This window comes from Sylvia atricapilla, chromosome 1 (assembly GCF_009819655.1).
Source record: "Sylvia atricapilla isolate bSylAtr1 chromosome 1, bSylAtr1.pri, whole genome shotgun sequence".
Classification (NCBI taxonomy): domain Eukaryota; kingdom Metazoa; phylum Chordata; class Aves; order Passeriformes; family Sylviidae; genus Sylvia; species Sylvia atricapilla.
The window spans coordinates 92,644,952-92,664,212 of NC_089140.1; the positions used below are offsets into that span (position 1 = coordinate 92,644,952).

The following is a 19,261-nucleotide window of genomic DNA, read 5'->3' on the forward strand; positions in this document are numbered from 1 at the left end:
TTAGCACCCTTGGGCATGATGAAAACAGCACAGCTCTAATGAATTTCAAACAGGAGCAGTGCCTTCTGCCATTTCCCCAAAAATTATTCTCAGTATCTTCTTTTTGTTTGCAATAGGAGAGAGAAATCATCTCCACATTAATCAATTAATAAGCAGTGGTGACAAGAGCTCGTGCTGGTGGCAGCTCTCAGCTAAGTGTGGTCAGTTGCACAGATTTGTGACTAATGGACCACATTAATTCCCAAATTGTCTCAGCCTGGATGGCTCTGGCAGAGGGGGAAGATTTAGGATGACTGCAATTCCCATCTTAGGAAGCAGCTATTTACTATTGTTACTGCACATCAGGGAATACTTTAAAAAGCTCAGAATCTATCAGTCAGATTTTAACCTCATATAGCAGGGAGTGGGAAGTAGGTCCTGCAGCTGTGGTACAGAGCTCTCTGAGTTCACACTGGAGCCTGGCATACAGATCTTCACCTCTTCTCTGAGAGGTGGAGGTGCTCTCACTATGTGCATCAGAAGTGAAATTCCTTGGCAGCAAGCCTGAAAACCAGATGAAAGAGCAAAAAAGAGCAGAGCAGCTCTCTCCAGGAGAGCTTTTTGCCCCCTTTTCCTAAGGGTGGATCAGTTAGGTGCAGCTCTGTAGAGAGATGCTCATGGGCAGCATGCTTCCAGGGCAGCATTTCTAACTGGGTGACCAGGGCTGCTGGTCCTTCCCTCGTTTGCTCATACAGAACACACACGTTTATGTGCATGGGGGGAAGCAGAGCACCTTGCTGTCACCTCAGATGCTGCTGCCCCTTGGCTGTCACCCTTAAATACGGTGAAGCCAACTGCTCTGTTGTCTGACAGCAGTCGTGGCCCAGAGACCAGGCCATGGTGTCACATGTAACCCCAGCTGGAGCCTCTGAGGCCTTTCTTTCCTTTGCAACCCGACTGCACAGCAAAGCACTGTGGAGATGCCCTCAGCTTCAAGGGGAATGCCAGCAGCATGCCTGGGAGGCAGGCCACCTCTTCTCCCATGCCAAGCTCTGCTGCCAGAACAGCTCGAGGTGCTCAGGCAGCACCAGTGAGTGACAGGAAGGAAGCCTGACATCACAGAGCATTTGTGGTGCTCAAAGATATTATGAATGCACTGAGAGAACAAGTTAGCAACCCTTTCCTTCAGTGGTACCTCTACCAGATCTCTGATCGGTCTCCCAGGAACTCCAGGGACCTTTGCCACTGGGGATCACAGGAGCACAGAGCAGCTCAGGCAGCAGGAGGAAAGGAGAAATGAGGGTTCTACCAGCTACACACCTGCTTGGAGGGCCCACAGCTCATGGAAAGGCAGCACCATCCTTGCTCTGTGAGGATCCCCCCAGACCTCCTGACTTGGCTTGGCACCAGGGGACAGTGGTTTTTCCTTTCCTGAAACACACTGTCACTTACCCATGGCCTCTGTGAGCCCAAGATACTGAAAATAAAAGTAATTATTTCTTAAATGCAGAAGAGGTACAAGAGGGGTGCTCTGGATACAGTATGAATTCTTTTCAGTCAGGCTGATAGTGCTGGGCGTGCCAGGCAGAAAGTAAAGAAATGAAAACCATCACTCCTCCCCACCCCCAAAGCCACACACACAAAAAGCCAAACCCCATGTCTTCAAGAGCTCTCACCAGCACTCCCTCAAAGTTGTTTCTCCACCACTCAGCCTGCCCACAACACATTGATGGCTGGAATAAAGACTGGAACGGCTTTCCATAACTAATATGGAAAAACACTGATGTCTAATGAAATCCTTATATTCCAGCAAACCAATGTTACAGCACTAAGCTTTTCTTCTTCTTAACAGCACAAACACATGCTTTGTTTACAGCATTTGAAACATCCCTTCTGCTTTACTGATACCAGGGTGATGAGCACACATTACTGCCATGGTTTCTCCCAGCAGGACCAGAACAGTATCTCAGATGACTGATGAGAAGAACATCAAGCACAAGTAAGAAATCCTCAGCAACTTACTGCTCTGGAAATTAGAGACTATTTTAAATTTTTGTCTTTAATACTACAATCCTTGCTGGTAATTTTCTTAAATTCACCAAACCAATAATTAGAGCAACCCTTCTTGCATACTTATGCTTTTTAGTTGTCTTTTCTATGTCCTACAGGAATAAAAATTGCATTTATTTATGAATAAATTAATTTTTATTTATAATACAGGTATTTCAAGTTTTCTTTTGCAATTTGTCTTTTGTTCTTACTGATGGCAAATAAATCAAAAGTATATATGTGAATATGAAGACTCCTTCTTAATAATTTTAGATAAATGCATAATTTCAAGTCAAGGCAAACCCCAAGAAGGAACCCCCAGCCTTCAGGACCTCTTTCCCACTACCTTGTAGCCTACTTCTGAGATGTAAACCTCTACCAAGTGCTTCTAAGGTGTTTTGTTTTGACTTAGCAGCCCTTTATAGTGCAATAGAAGTGGCAACAGCAGGCATGTGCACAGGGATCAGACAGAAGGTCATCAGACAGGCAGGTATCTGAGTACTTCTGTCCAGTCAAGAAGCCACGAAAGGCCCAGAGAAATTGCTCTTGGGAGAGAGTTACCAAACCAATTTTATTCTGTCCTATTGGACTAAAATTGAGAATTTAGATAGCAGGTGTTTCTGGCTCACACAAAGGTTACTTTGCTGAAGATTCCGGGGGGGCGGGGGGGGCGGGAATAGCAGAGAGATCTTCCTTCAGCTTTATGATGTGTATGTGTCCCTTTCAGCTGGAACAGGCACTTTACTAGAAGCAGGAAAATTATACAAGTTTTGTCTCAACTGTACACTTTTCCTACCTGACCCAATGCCACCCAATGATTCAAAGATCAGAGACCGTCAGAACACAAACAGTGCTGTAAAAACAAAGACTAGTATTTCAGTTGTAAAATCATTTTTTATTGTTACAAATATACATATGAATAAAATCCCTTCAACCTGTAATGTAAGTGGGTAGCCATGAAATTTGCATCCCCTCCCTCAAAAGCTGAAATGTTTTTACAGATGTCAAACTATGTTTCTCATAGAATTACACATTGAAAGGAATCTAATATGCAGACAGAACTGAGGAAGGCCTCCAGAAAACACCAATATTAATAAAATTTCAATTGCCCTCATTCCAATCAACTATATACATTAATATACGAATGTGGAAGCATACCATGGTTATATGTATTCCAAATCCTTCTGTTGTGCTTTCTGACGGTACACAAATGTAAGCATTGGAGCTTTATGTACAGTAAGAGAACAGGAAGAAAGAAGCTCCCTATGGGAGAATGTAAAAACCATACCCAAGCATTTAATATATATAATCTATACAAATTATTTTATTAGTGTGCTCTTTTAATATAATTACAATGTGCAATTGCATACCGCAAGAATATATTTATAGGTAAGTCACGTGCAGATCTGACACATTTACATTCAGCAGTACAACACATTACCTGCTGTACAGTGTATTAGTGTAAGACAGTGTCCAGTTAATTTGCTTTGCTTTCTAAATGCCCTAATGCAGGGCATTCTTTGTAGCTGCTTCAGAGAAATTCAAGTAGAATACATGAAAGAATAGCTGGCTTTAGGCAAAGGCATGGAAAGGAATGCCTGCACTGTACAGACCAGAAATTAAGGACCGAATCAATGCCAGATGTACTGTAAATCACGATTGGAAGATCAGGTTTTCTGCATGGAAATGTACCTGTGGTGAAAGAGCAGCTGACTAAAAGGGCTGTTGATTGCTGAACCCCGATTGTTACAAAAAGCTCTTGCGCTACAAAGCACTTGTACTGATTGCTAAACAAAAATAAAATCTTTATCTGCTTCTTCGCCAGAGTCACTGGACTTGCTTCCCTGATGGCCATCTTTACTTAAGGACCTCTGCTTCAGTTCCTGGAACTCATGAGACTGCTGCCCAGGGCTTCTTTTTGCAGCTGCATAAAACAGAAATAGAAGTTACTAAGGATTGCAGAAGAGAAAGGAAGAAGAAAAAATAACAATAAAAATGTCATTAATGCACATGGGAGCTGCTCCTGAGCCCACTGAATTAATTTGCGCTAGTAGGAGTAGCATAGATCCATTAATTCTTCAAGCCAGAAAAAGGTGAGAGAGTTTGAGCAAGCTTTATTCCACTGTTGGTTGGCAAGCAGGCAAACTTGAATCATGACACTCAGTATTTCACTGTGACATGGATAAACTTACAGTTAAAAATGGCCTGGAGATTTTCCTCTCATCACCCTACTTCCAAACCAGAACAGCATTCTTTTTTCCAGCTGGGATGGATCTCAGAGAGTGCACTCCTGACTGCTCAGGTGGATGTGCCTGCTGGGCACCCCTCAGACCAGCGATGCACATCTCAGGCAGGCCTGTCTCCCTAGCATGACACATCTGTGTTCTTCTTTTGGATTCAGCAGCTTTGATCAGCAGAGACATTCACCTCAGCATCCAAGTTACCCAAACTGCTCCTCCCTGCCTCACTATGCTGCCAGCATCCAATGTCCTCCCTGTCCCCTGATAGGAAGGACACCCATGGCTCTGAGCCCAACCATTGTCTCTTCCAGACGAGACCACGGGCCCTGCACCTTGCTGTGCTCGGCAATGGGGAAAGCAGGAGGCCATATCCACTTCCCATGATCTAAATGCAGACAGTACCCATATTGTTCACCCAGCACTCTGAAATTTCATGAAGCCAGGGTCTTCTCCAAACACATAAGATTCAAAATAAATTGGAAATGAAGGTTGTAAAACCTCACAGAGATTCCTGATCTAATCAGTGGCCTACAACTGTTATGGTAACAAGATGGTTATACGCATACACACATCAACCAGGGTGACCCTACCCAAGGACTGATAGCATTACATTTACCTCATACTTGCACTTAAAGTGAAACTTCAAACACACAGTGGCCCTTAAATGTGACCTTCCTGCAAGTCCCCTCACTTCACTCCCACAAAATTAAACGTTGCCATTACCTTCTTTGCTCCACCATTTCAGGTAGGGATGGTTGGCTTTGGTTCATACTGATCCTTGTTCCTCACCACTTTTGTGAATCCCTCTCTTGACAAGGCACCAGGAGCTGCTGTGGCCATGCAGCACCACCTCTCCTTCCCCACGTACCACTCACCTGTACTCTCACCACTGCAAGGGACAGCCTGCCCTGTCACCAACATGCAGCTCCAGCACAGCAGCAGCCTGCCACTGACCATCTCTGCGGCCATTTTTAAGTGTGGCAGGCTGTGCTATGGACTTCCAGGAACGTGGAAAGTGCAGAGAGGGATCCCAAGGCAGCCAAGGGGTTCTCCTGAGTCCAAAATACCTGTTTTCTCATTTGTGCTAGCCAAAATATGTGAGGAAATAAGGGCCAGCAGCTACACACTCACCGCATTCTTATCCTGGCATTGCAAGTGGGGAAACAGGAAGGGATTTTGAAAAAGGTTTTTAAAGCCATTTCATAGAATTGGAGAGGATTATCATGTAAAAAAATATTCAGGCATTTCCTCTACCTCCCAAAACACCACTGCTTTTCAAAGAAATAGATGCCTGGAAATTTTTTGAATCATCCTTGATACCAGTACCTCCTAATAATTACCTGGCCTGTCTGGCCTTCATTGACTCTTAAAAAAAAAAACCTAAAACACATCCTGCAGCAGCCATTTTACTTTATGGCCTGATAAATATAAGCAAGTAGGTTGCCTCATAAACGACTGACTGTAAGGTGTATCAGGCTTTTAAGTCCACATAGTGCAAGCAGGCTTCTGCCAGAAAAGCTTACCCTTGCCTCGATGAAACTGTACACAGGTGACCTGCAGCAGGATCTCAGCTTGCAAAACTTACTTTTTCAGAGAGGTATATAAGAATAAACTAAAATATAATAATTTGATTATGATAGGGAGGGGAGATTCCCAGTTTGGATGGACTAAGTTTGATTCTACAATACAGAAAGGATAAAATTTGGGCTGAGGAAGGGTTATGTGATGCCTTATAAACTGAAAAACTGTGGGTAAATGAAATTGCATAAGATGTTCAAATACACAATTAAAATACTTTAGAAAAAAAGTAATTTTTGAACAACTGTTTAAACCAACCAGTTAAGTGATAAAGAGAAACATGTAAACATGCACCATTTGAGAACAGGGGCTTTTATATTTTAAAAGCACATAAAGAAAACAAACATTTTTATAGCCTACTGAATGAGCTCACTGCGAGTCAAAGCTGCTCCTTCGACTAACAGTGCTGGGCTTGGGTTCTTTAGGTGGTGTTTTTGTCTGCCTTTGCAACCGAAAATCAAAGTAACAATAAATAATCCAATTTATCCAGTTCTCAAATGGTTTTGTGAGAGATGCACTGAAACTGGCACTAACAATATTCAAGCTGAAATGTTTTTTTGAAACACTGAAGTGCATGATCTTAGAAATGACAGGTGTGCAAGCACAGCAAGCAGCAGCCAGCCTACCTGCAGTGTGCCAGTGTTGCTGCACTGAGCAGTCACAGATTGTAGTGAGTGCTCTTCTGCAGAGGGGCTGCACGTGCTAGATGGGACTGGTCACTGGTGTTGACACAAACAAAAAATGCACACACATTTTATCTGTGAATTTTTTCATGCCTCATAATTCCCATGGGGACAGAGATATGATTAGAACCCCATGAGATTTTTATCTTTCTCATAATGTCAAATGACAAACCCACACCCTTCTGTGGCTTCTTTGCTATTACCATTTCTTAACAATTGTTAGTGCCAGTTATCAAGCACCACCTTGATGAAAAATGGAAACTTCTAACCAGAAGTTGGCTCTGCCATCCTCTGCCCAAGCACATTAGCTTCTTCTTCTGCACTGGTAGAATACTGCCCCGGAGTGGTTTTCACGCTGCCAGATGGCTTGGCACAGTCAAGAGCTGCATCACTTTTTTGACAATCTCCTGTTTGCTCTAGCAAGGAAAAGGATTCGTTTATACGCCGAAGCTGTTTTGTAGGCCCATGTATAGAAGGTAATACGAAAAATTTCACTTATCCAACCCATTTGATCAATTATTCAGAGAGCAGTAATCAGTTTGCCAGCTGCCTGTTTAGTCCAGATATCTTGGGGTGTTGTTAGCTGCAGCCTGATCTTACAGCCACACAGTGCAAAGAGGCGTATTTTCAGATTGTTCCATGAAGTACAGTTAAAATCACCAACATAAAGCAATTTTACAATCAAGTATCATCTAATTTGTAGATTTATTTCACAGGAGATATGATTTTGTTACTAACTTGGACAGATCTGCAGTGATTTACCAGTTGCAGAAATAAATTGAACATGCTAGCCTGAAGAGAGGCAGAAAGCAAGGACAGAGGAATGGCTGAGTGAGGAAGTAGGACAGTAATGAATATAAAAGAAAACATGAAAGGAATAAAAATAAAATAAACAGAATTTACTCTTTCCCAAACAACTTCATGCAAAGCCCAGCAGCTCTCTAAGGACCTGGCAAGTCTAAACTATTATCAATAAGATATGTACAATGCCATGTAGAGCTGAACAGAAAATTCTGTGTTTGGCTAATTTGACTGGAGAGGTTTAAGGGAGCAAGGAGTAAGTGCCTGACTCCTCTTGCTTTTGGCAATATGGATCATCTGAATGATGACAGCGGGCTCTGTAGGCAGCACAACTTCTCAATCTTCACAAGCCAGCATTACATAGCTGCCTCAACTAGCTTTCCCTGTTCTATGCTGTGAAAATCTGCTGTCAAGAGTGTGAAAGGGCACCCCTTTGTTTCACAGCTTAAGTGATGGGAATCACCTTAGAGGTCTTCCTTGAGGAGAGACCAAGGAAGGCAGGCAGGCATCTCACCCCTGGATTTCAAACATCATCACTTGTGCCAGCTAACACCATGGTGAGCAACATTCCTGTGACTACTTCTCCACATATCCTATGCTGTCAGAGGAAGCTTTGCTTTAGCTCTTCTAAGAGTCAACTCAGGGCATGAAAATACATCAGCAAAAGTAGAAATCCAGTGCACACATGGAAATCAGCAAAGAGGAAATACCAGCCTACTGTTATGCATAAAAAATAAAAGGTACCAAACTTTGCCCTGGCACACAGAGACTCATTACCCGAGGACAGGGAGGCAAATTAGTCACATAGAGAGACCCCACAGAAAGGAGAACAAAGAGAGCAGTGGGCTGGCTGCAAGGAACAAAGTTATGGCTGCTCCCCTGGAAATGTGCTGAACCACAGAGCTGCATTCCACATTATTGTGTGACCAATATCAGCCAGAATCTTAGTTCAGACCAAATAAACCATAAATGTACACAACACATGAATTCCTTAATTGCTCAGTTACATTATTAATATCCAGGGATTAATTGTTCATTTGATTTGATCAAAGGAAGATGGGTAGATCAGATGCTGAATAGGTGACCACATATATTTTCCTTGCATTTTACACCTTCAAATGCATAACCCTTTTCCCTTCCAAGTGAAAACAAATCAGGAGACAATGACACATCAAATTTCACAAGACATCAGTTTGCACAAATCCTCCTACCTTCTTGAGAAAATGATCTGACTGATGGGCTGCTCTGACCATCCTTTTCTTTATCAGAAGGAACCTTCTTCAGCACCGGTGGAAGCAGGGCAACTTTTGGGGAACTGGGGCCAGAGGGAGACTCTGGAGCATCCTCTGTAGAGTACCACAAACAAAAGGGTGAGAAGGAAAAATTATATCTACACTGAAGCTCACAGGAACAGTGCTGTTTATGATGGGGCAAACCTCAACACAATACACAAACAAGAAATGGCCAGAACCTGTGTCAGAAAAAGAAAGATCCAGGAATTTACATTACAACAAGAGAACAAATTGTATGGACCTCAGTCCAGGTGAAAGATGTTTAACAGTCAAAGACCTCAATTTCACAATTTTTCATGTGTGCAGCTATTGTAGTGCAAATAGAAATCTAATGTGACCAAGTGATTTATCTGCAAGACATAAGTAGCAATCTGTAAAAAAGAGCTGAAAAAAAATTGGATAGATTTTTGGAAGTATTTGTCTTTTTCTCCTGAAACATAATTAACTGATCAATTTAGATGTCCTGTTTCACAATTTTAAGGTCTGAAAGTGAACCAGGGAAACAAATTACATAAGAAGTGTTACTGAACTCTGTACTTCCATGAATGACTTCCCAGAGCACAACACAAGGGCATCCAGAAAGACTTGCTAAAAAGAAAAAATACTTCCATCTTCTGGACTGTGAGAAAATCTGAAACTTAAATTCAAATCCATAATTTAAAACCATCTGGATATCTTGTTTCTCTAAAAGGCAGAATATAGATGATGTAAGGCAAATTTGTGAAGCTCATTTGGATAGTACGGAAGTACAGCCACAGTGGATTACTTAAACTGCTTTTAAGTTTGCTTTTCGAGAAGTAAACAGTGGCATATGTACCTAACAGAGGAACTAGGAAGATACATTAGCACTGACAGAAGCACAAAAGGAACTCAAGGTATAATCTGTATTGCATATTTGTAAAAAGAGTTAATTCAGTTGCATACTAGAAATTAATCAAAATGTATTTCTGCTGAGGAGACACCACAAAGAGGCAATTGTTTCACTTTCAGCACAGGAAAGTGATGAGCTTCCCAAATACAACTTCGTATGAACAGACCCAACAATTCCTAGGCCTTCTGCATGCATTTGATATCCCTGTGAGGCCACTTGCTTTGGGAAGCTCAATATCAACACAAGGAGGAGCACAGTGATGGCCAAACACAGTTAGATACAGACTTTCAGTCTTTGACAATTTGTGGACATCCGAGCTGTGTTCCTATTGCACCTAGATTACTTAGCAAAAAAATTGCCTCTATTTGTGTGGCCACACTGCTGGAAACAACAGTGAGAGCAAGAACACAGAAAGGATGATTGCTTCGATTTGTTTATCACATTGCCTAGGCATCCTTAGGCAGTGGGTTACTACAAGTACTAGCACAGAAGTTAGACTGCAGCAGAGCTGTGTTGCTTTTATTATCAACCAAAGAGCTGGTTTATTAGGGGTAAGTATTAATTAATCCCTTGTGTTAAATCCACAGCATGCTCTCTCTGTAGGAAATAGGAGCTGGCAGAAACAGACAGCTCAGGGCATTTTATTCGAAGTCTTTCTATCTGACTGCCTATTTTACAGATTAAGCATGACTAAATAATCTGTGCTTTCCTGCTGCATGCATCTTCATGAGCATCTTACCCGACATCCCTCTTCGATGACCATTTCTAAAATGGTCAATAAAATAAATGTAAATCCACCTAAAATCTGAAGGTGATTTTGTATGTGAACAATATTCTGCCCACTCGAGTGCAGAGACCAAGGAATGCTCAGGTTTCACATCAAGGGGAGGGAAGAGGCCATAATAGCCCTTTGACTCCTCATCCTTACCAGGAATTACATCATTCTAAGGTCAAAAGTGATTATGGGAAAAGTCAAGAGGGCTGTAAGCTCTTACAGATTGCCATGCTCATATTTTTCATTCCCTGGCAGTTAATGCGCTATATTCGCTGTAGATACTTAGCAAGTCTGTAGCTGGCTTTTAATTCCTCTCAATTGCAGTGGCTGTACTTTGGGAAGAGGAGGTTGTGACACTGGCCTATTAAACAGCAGACAAACAAATGCCTGGGAGATCTACTGAAACATTTCTCACTACTGGAAACCTTAATATATTATCTGGGCAGGAGGCAGACTTGCAGGCTTATAAAAGCACAGCTACAATTATTTCCAGTCAAAAGCTATAAGGAAATAAACAAAGGCTAAACATGGAAAAAGTATGAGACAGTTGGTTTGTGCAAGTTATTAAGAATAACAGGTACTTACTTGAGGGGCTAAGAGCAGCCTGCCACAAAACCCCAAGCACTTCAGTATTTACAGCCAGGTGTTTAGAGAAAACACTTTTACTTTTGTCAGTGCCTCTACAATATGCTGAAGTAGCTTTCTGTGCTCACCTCTTCTGTGAAAACAGGATAACTCAAAACAGCTCTGCCACTGCCACTACTGTTTCTCACACTTTACTGTTGAGGATCACAAATTAAACCATTTTAATAAGTTTATTTGAATTAGCGTCAAATGAGGTGGAAAAGAAGAATGTGAGTCAAGACCAAGAACAATGAAGAACTCCATTTAACTTCTGTTCATGATATGGCAATGGATGCCTCCTCCACAGCCCACACAAAGAGCACCCAGAGCTGGGGATAACAACTGCCCAGAAGAGCTTCTCACCAGTGCGAGAGGCAGAGCGTGGTTTCTGTGGCACTGTGGGTCGTCCTGCCAGGCTGGGCTTTGTTGACTGCAGTGGGGGCTTTGGACTAGTTGGTGTATTGGAAGAACTTCTTGCCTTTGCACCAGCTTCTGCCTTTGGTTCAGCTTTTGAATTTTTTTCTGATGATGCTGAGATGGAGTCACCTTTATTTGATGCAAATCGACTCTCTGGAAGGGTCTGCTGCTGTTTAGGCACTGAAATAAATAAACACATAAAATAGAGTCTGCTGCAGCACAGGAGGCTCCATGTACAGGTATAGTGGTGTGGAAGATACCACCACAAGCTAACACATGCACTGCTATGTGTAGGAAGATCCCTGATGTCTTATTCAAAATCACTGCAAGCAAAGCATCTAAACCTGCTATTTTTGACATGTGCTAAGGTTTGTGATTCAATTGCCCAAGACAGCAATTGCATATCCCCCTTTTTAATACATTTGGTATGATAGCTAGCTGGACCTTATTCCTCCTTCGTATTTCTAGGAGCAGATGGCACAGCCTACCTGCTGAGAAAGCAGTGATGGATCAGTGGAAAAAGCAGCTCTCAATTGATTTGTGTCTCTCTACAGACAAAAGGTTGGGTTTCCAAGATCAACAGAAAAATCCTGGCCCAGAAAATTAATCTCAAGTGTGTGACCAGCAGGCTACATCTTTTTATTTGTTGCTTTTAGCAAGCTCTAGAAGAGATTTTGAAACTCAGCCCAGACCAAAGTATTCTTTATATAGGATTTTGATTTGTCTAATAATACTCTACATGGCTTACAGTTTCCACACATTAGTAAGTTTACCAAAATGTTTATCCCAAACAAAGACCAAGGTATTTACAGATCAATTTACAGTGACTTACAAGCAGTAAGTCAGTCCCATCTAACAGTGCAAGCTGGTAGAAAGCCTGCTGGACTCCAGGCTGCTAACAAGCAAAAAGCCTGCCCTTCTTTCTTACTCTACAGCTATCAGGAGGTTGAAGGCTTATATTTAGCAGTTTCAATGATAATCTTGGAACTTCAACAGTTTTCATATCTTTGCTCTCAGAAGAGAATTACAGGCAAACTGAAATGCGGACTGGTAGCCTTGGTGCTTGACAAAACCAAGTGTGTGCTCACAGATGCTGACTTGACCTACCTACCTGCTATTCCCATTCAGAAAGCCTAATGAACATGGAAGTGCTGAGCACAGACATTTTAATGGCAGTGGGAGGGAGGGGGAGTGTTTATACAGTTTGTTGCAAGCCAATCTCCAATATGTTTTTCCAGCCTATGTTGCTGTTTTCCAGCCCAGCTGGAGTTAAGCCCTGGCAAAGCAGACAGCTGTGTGGCACATACAGATGGGCGTGAGCGCGTGACAGGAGAGTTTGTGTCTGCATGCATGAAATTCTTTCTTGCTGCAAGTGAAACAGTGGGACACTGCCTGCACCTGTGTGTGTGAATGCAAAAAAAGCAGGCAACATCCAGACACAAAGCAAGGAATAAAACCCCCAAAACTTATTCCCTTCTGCACCACTAGCTATAGTTCTCCTGTAACAATATTCAGCAATTTTCCATTAACTTTCTTTCTTGTATTCCTGACCTCAGGCCTTCTATCGTTATTAAAACACAGTAATTTAAAATAAATTAGCCCAAGCCAAAGACAAACTGTAGCTGCAACAATGAAAAGGAGCCTTGGGGAGCTCTCAAGCAAGAGTGGTAAGGAAACAACTGACAGCTGGAGGCCAAAAGGAAGGGACAAGCACAGTGCAGTGTGGTGGGGGTGAAATGTGTCATATACAGAGACAAAGACCAGAGAAAAGTTGAGGTCAATCACCCTCAGCTACTCCAATGCCCAAAGTGCAGACTATCCTTGCTCCTCTGACTTCAGTGTGCTGTCATCAGGGGACACATACAGTCCACAAGGTCCTCCCCAAAAGACAAGAAGGCTTTAAACGCACTGATTTATAGATTATGGCATGCTTTGAATATGCCTTTTAAAAAAAGCTTTAGAAAGACATAAAACTTCAACATAGATATTTGAAGTGCTCAATCAAAATGGCCACATTTGGATTTTGATTTCAGCCAGTTTTTCCAGCCTTGCTTCTATATGTTTTAGCAATCCTGTGTGCCAGGCTTGCAGGATACCACTGCTGAGAAATCAGACCTGGATTTCCTAGTTCAGATCACTCCTTTCACGTAGTAAACACAAACCACCAGAGCTGAATCCCTTTTGAAGCCTTCACAGACCAGTGCCCAAAGTATATGTGGAAACCAGTCTGTCAGCCTTGTCCTCAGGTGGCTGCAGTGTGGCACTGCCATGTCAGGGCCCAGGACTGTGGCTTGACAAGGACATGGAAAAACAAGGTGCAGAGGGAATTGGTGCTGTAAGCACTGCAAGGCTGAACACCACTTTGTACACAACAGCGAGTTGCTTTGTGCACATGAGCAGTATCCAGGGGCCTGCACAGCTTTGCAGACAGCCCTGGCTTCGATCAGACTGGGTAAATCCTGAGAATTACCAGGCAGCTGCCACTGACTGTGAGTCAGGACTGCTGATAGACCAACAGGACTACGGTCAGCTGAAAGTCAGCACTACTCAAGCTAGTCTGAGCAGACTTAAAGCTTGAAAACTGGTCATATTTCAGTCCTCAGATATACTGAGCACTTCCACTTTGTGCACAGACATTTCTGCTAGCTCGTGGGTTGAGTTTCAGCTTTGCTGATCCCATTAAAAGCCAGCCTTCTGCCAAGGGCACCCCAGGCACCTGCACCAAGTACTCTCTCTCCTGTGCAACAAGAGTAAAAAAGTGAGCCATAAACTGAGCCCTAGAGCTGACTTGATGAGAAGTGCCATCCATAGCACAAAAAGTGAGCTTGTTTCTAATCCTCTTCACATAGTGTAAACTCCTACTTTGCTTTTACCAATTGCAGACATTCAATCTGAAGAGGGAAGTGAGATTTTGGACATGAAAGGTTTTTCATTTTCTAGTAAGTTTAGACCAGGAAACTCATACTGTACCTGTACCACTTCCATCCAGTCGTTCTGAGCTCATTGTTGTGTCAAAAGACTCTCTGGGAGTCGTGTCATTCCCAAGTTTCTGAAAGAGTGAGAAAAGCTCTCAGATTAGTAATATATCTCCAATTAATACAACTCAGTGGTCCTGTTAAGAAAAAAACCCTAATTTGGAAGCCACGAGGCAGATAAATCAGTGATAGCAAGAAACAGTGCATTCTGTCTCTTTGTTTTAGATCTTGGAGAGCTGAGTGGGAAGGAAACTACCCTGATTTGTACCTAACAGTGCCACGTGCCTATCAGAGCTGCAATGACACACTGCCTCCTATGGGACAGGTCTCCCTCCTAATGTGCAGGAATTGAAACTGTAGGGGCTAGATGGGAGCAGCCTTTTCTCCAAAGATAGCTCTGTATCTAAAAACTTCTTGTTTGAAATAAAAACCTTTTTCTGAAGATCTAGATTTTGACTATGACTGCTGAATTATCTTATGCTTTTTATACAGAAGAATAAAGTCTTATTTTAGATAAAACCGCAACTACAGAAGTAGCAGTGCTCGTATATTTACAGGATTCCTCTAAAAACCAACAGACTTTACTTACTGAAAAGTGTTTAAAGCTACCCACCACAAGCATTTCTGGGTGCTCAGTACCTCAAAAGAAAGAGGACTTCTGGTTTATGTGCTGATATTTTGCCTGTCTTCTCTTGTCGAAAACAGAGAGGTTTCCTAATGTCTTGCCCCACCTCCCCCCCAAAAAAAAACCCCCAAAAAACTGCAGAGACTTTTTGCATGTTATAGATAAGTGAGCTTGAAATCTGTGTGTGTATTCATCAGGAGAAGCTTAAGATATGCAGCACTTGTAAAAGAACCAGCCTCCTTTTACTGCCTTACTTGCTACCAAAGCTTAGGCAGAAGGACAAATGAGAGGATTGCAAAAAAAGCACACAGAAGTAGGTTCAGGATACACTAAGAGAGAAAGCCTTATAAAGAATAGACTAGGGATAAAAGTGAGATTCTTTTTTTAAACTATAAAAGTAGGGATAGACTTGTGCAGGCAGACAGCTTCAATCTTGATCTTTATTTGCCATTTCAAGACAGTGAGTGTGGCAAATGACTTAAAGCAAATGGTGTGTTCTGATGCCTACTGCATTTGGTTATATACCCACACATAAATCAGGCTGATGTGTTCAGGTCACTGCTACTACTCCAACACCAGCTCTGACTGTCCCTCCCATAGCATTCAGAAATCTCTACCATGTGCCACACAGTGTACAAACATGATCACTGCCCTTTGGGGGTTATGATCCAAAAGATTGGTAAGTATAGCATGTAGTTAAAAATGGTAAAACAGGAAATGTGTAGGGAGGAAGAAAATGGTTACAAGTAGCAGGAGTACATACCTACTACAGAAAAACCGATGTTTTTAGAGTGTAAATAGCATTTAAAATACAAGCATAAAGAAATTACATATCCATGCTGGCTGTGTGCCTTTCCCAGGCATCTCAAGAGAAGATGATTTTGGGGAGTGATGCAGAAGACAATGTAGCTGGCCTTACAGATTTACTGATACCTCTACTTTGCCCATGTAATTTCACAGTTCCTGAAACAAAGCCTCTCTTCAATACAACAAAGAGAATGGAGATTCTGAGTGTTTGCCATTTCTGTATAAGGTTTGGCAGGGTGAAGCTATCTCCCAGCTTCTCCTCTAAGAACAGGTGAACACTTAAAATGGCACACTGCATTAAGGAGGGTGCTATTAGAATAATCATTGAGCTTCCTGTACTGTAAAACTACCCTGATACAATGAAGTCTTCTGGACAGATGAACTCTAGAAATGCTGTGATTGTAGGGCCAGAATATTTAGCTAGAGTGTCCATATGGACAAAGCAAATCACCTCCAAAGATAGCAGAAACATCCGGACTTTGTGCCACTGGGTAGAAACATAGTTTTTATTCCCATTCCTTGACTGACATTGATATTTTGGCTAAATTCTCACCTGCTCACCTCCTAAAGTTACACATTTTTCTATAAGACTGTCTTGGCTATATATTTTTAAAGGGAATACGACTCTCCTTTTGCTGGTTTTTCTTCTGTACCTTGGAAAAAACACCTTTTTTTTGCAACAATCTTTTCATGGAATGTAAATTCTCACGAACTTTCACTGAGAAACTAATTTTCTTATGCAAATACTGAAGAAAAGATGCATAACTCTTAGCTACGGTAAATGACTTAGGAGAGCTGCATGACTGTATGAAACTAATTTCACTGTGGTTTCTTCCTCCCTCCCTAGTTATGGGACTACAGGGGAAATATGACCATGTACCAAGGCAAGTAGAAAAGCCAATGCTGGCACCTATTAGTGTAGTACTTAAAAATGCAATCAGGATGTGAGCATGTTTGGCTGCCTACTGTACACACATTACAAACAGCTTATGGTCCCCAGACAACACTAAACACTGGCTGCAAAAATTTACCCTGAGAAGTCAGAATAATGCAGGTGAATTCATCACATAGATAAATAATGCTCCGGCTGTATTTTTAATAAGGATTTGTGCACGGCTGGGAAACACTGCAGACCTGGGTGCCACTGAGAGCAAATAAACAGGCTATGTATGAATGATGGTTTCCTTGCGGGCACTGCTCCAGGTATTTAAATATCCACTGTGTGACACTAGATGGAGCTAAAGGATCTATTTATGTGCGCCCTGAGGCAGCACTGATCGGCAAATACTTGACTCTACCATTAGCGCCAATTCCCTATTCTAGGCAAAAGAAAACAAAAATGCATTTACCATCTTTCCATCTACTCTGCACCTGCTCATGACGTTTATCTGTAACAAGACTGTGGTAGGGTATGAATGAAATAGTAAATTCCTTCTGGCTTTGTTTTCATGTAAAATAGCTCAGAATATAAGCAGCCATCTGTACCTTACAGGAAAACACAATTTTCTATCATACTGAAATTCTGATAAATTTGAAGATGTTACAGAACTTGATATCATAACCATCCTAAACAATGTAGCAGAGGGATCTGTCTTCTGCAGCTCAAGTGTCAGGACACTGTTTGATTTCCACCTTCATGAGTATCATGAATAAAAGTGCAAGCCTAAATTAATTGATATTGTGATGGATGAAGTATGTGAAAAATGCTTTTGAACAGCAGTTCAGTTTTGTGTCCTCTGAGCAACAGTAAGGATAGATAGAAATCTGCTTTGTACAGATTTCTATTTCAGTTCAGTTTTATTGTCACTCTTTTATATATGTATATGTATAAAGACAGTTTTGCATTCTGTAAATATAAAATCATACAAAAAATAAGATGAATAATATTATTTTCTTGTAATTCAGTCCTGAAATAAGACAACTTACCTTTCCAGCCAGTAAATAAGGATGGCAAAAAACCCACTCCAAAAGCTTGGAATGAGCAACAACTTTTCCTTCTGATAGATGAAATTGAAGCTTCCGATAAATTTTATGAAAGCTTGCTAATTGAAGAGGACTTTTACTTTTCCCACTTATAAAAAATATTACACATGCTAATATTCTACCTCAGTCATGTCCTTCCAGATCTGACTTACTGTAGATAACGAGTGTTAAGAACCCAAAGCGCACAAAGCACAATTATGCACTTGTAAAAATTCATATAATCTGGAATAGCTTGGTATTTTATAAATTACAGGCATGGCATAATACTCTTATTTAAAATCATATGGCATTTTATTCAAAACTTGGTGCTTTAGAAGTCAATGGGACTATTCATGGGCATTACATAAAACAAATGAGAAGGGAGGGAATTGGTCGTTCTTTAGAAAAATCATTTTTGTACTGAGGATCCCTTTAATGATCCATAGACAACTTCATTAATTCCAGTCTGCTTATGACAAGACTCTGGTGTCTGCAGGAATGGCTCACACATCATGGCAAGCACTTTAAGTCTACGAAGAAAAGTAAAAATGGACTTTGGGTGCCTTGCTTGGCCACAGCAAGGCAACTCTGTAGGTGTTAAAGGAAGGAAAACACAACAAAGCATGAGATCAGCTTTGTTGTAAGGTAACACCTTTTAAATTACAGGGGACAGTGATGGCAAATGGAGAACATCTGAGAGGAGGAGAGAAGTGAAAAAAGGCTGATTCTTTGGTACTTGTGAAATATGTCAGTCGCAGCTGGCAGGAAGCAGAAGAAAATAACGGGGAAGACCAATGGCAAATGGGCATCTGGCAAAATAGGCCAGCACAGAATGCTTTGGAGGAACACAAGGATATTCCACTCTGTACATTTGCAGAGTGAAGCAGAGTTCCTGCCCAGGATCAGCACTTCACAGAAGAGAAAATTACAGAGAGCAAAGGGAATCTGGACAGACAATTAGAAATAATTTTTAACAGGTTATTTTCTTTCATTGTTATTATTTGAAATATATAAATCAAAGGCATAAAAATAATTAGGCATGGTACAAAAAGGCATAAAAATCAAAAAGTGCAGCAAGAAAAGTACTAATATTTTAAACACTGACTAGTAGCCAGATTTACTTCTCTGCGTGGAATATATAATTTAATATACAGACCTCTCCATCTGTCTGCATAATTTTCTGAAAGAGAAGAGTACAGCCAGCCACCACTCTGCCACATACCTGAGGTACTGGTGTGCAAGGGGCACACAGTGAGAAGCCTGTCCTAGTTTTACCTTTTCTGAAGCAATTCCAGTATGCACTGTGAACAAACCACTCATCATATAGAGTGGAGACACTGAGCTGGGCTTACTAGCTGGCCTCAAGTTATTCTGTGATATGTGCAAAAAATTACATGTCCTTTTTTGTGTTTGTGATGGTCTGACAAGTGCAAGGGCAGGTGTCATTCCCTCCCCAAGAGGAGTGAAGCACAGATTTAAGGGTGCAACTCCTGCTCCACATGGGCAGCCTCTGCCTTGGCCAGGCTGTGGGTGTTCAACCACCACAGCAGACAGTAATTCCCCTTTGCAGGAATACCACAATC

General features: G+C 41.6%; 1 protein-coding gene across 2 annotated transcripts in view; it reads right to left on the reverse strand.

Moving 5' to 3' along the window:
• Window positions 1–2,902: 2,902 nt before the first annotated feature.
• CARMIL1 (capping protein regulator and myosin 1 linker 1) overlaps window positions 2,903–19,261 on the reverse strand; it is a 191,666-nt gene continuing 175,307 nt past the window's right edge. The window contains exons 34-38 of one of the 2 annotated variants that reach the window (XM_066328021.1): window positions 14,280–14,358; window positions 11,256–11,489; window positions 8,542–8,676; window positions 6,799–6,945; window positions 2,903–3,952 (exon numbers count right to left, since the gene is read on the reverse strand). In XM_066328021.1, the coding sequence (XP_066184118.1) occupies window positions 3,816–3,952; window positions 6,799–6,945; window positions 8,542–8,676; window positions 11,256–11,489; window positions 14,280–14,358 (732 nt within the window). In that variant the 3' untranslated portion in view covers window positions 2,903–3,815. The remainder of the gene's footprint in view (window positions 3,953–6,798; window positions 6,946–8,541; window positions 8,677–11,255; window positions 11,490–14,279; window positions 14,359–19,261) is intronic. The other variant, XM_066328029.1, reaches the window with a different exon arrangement.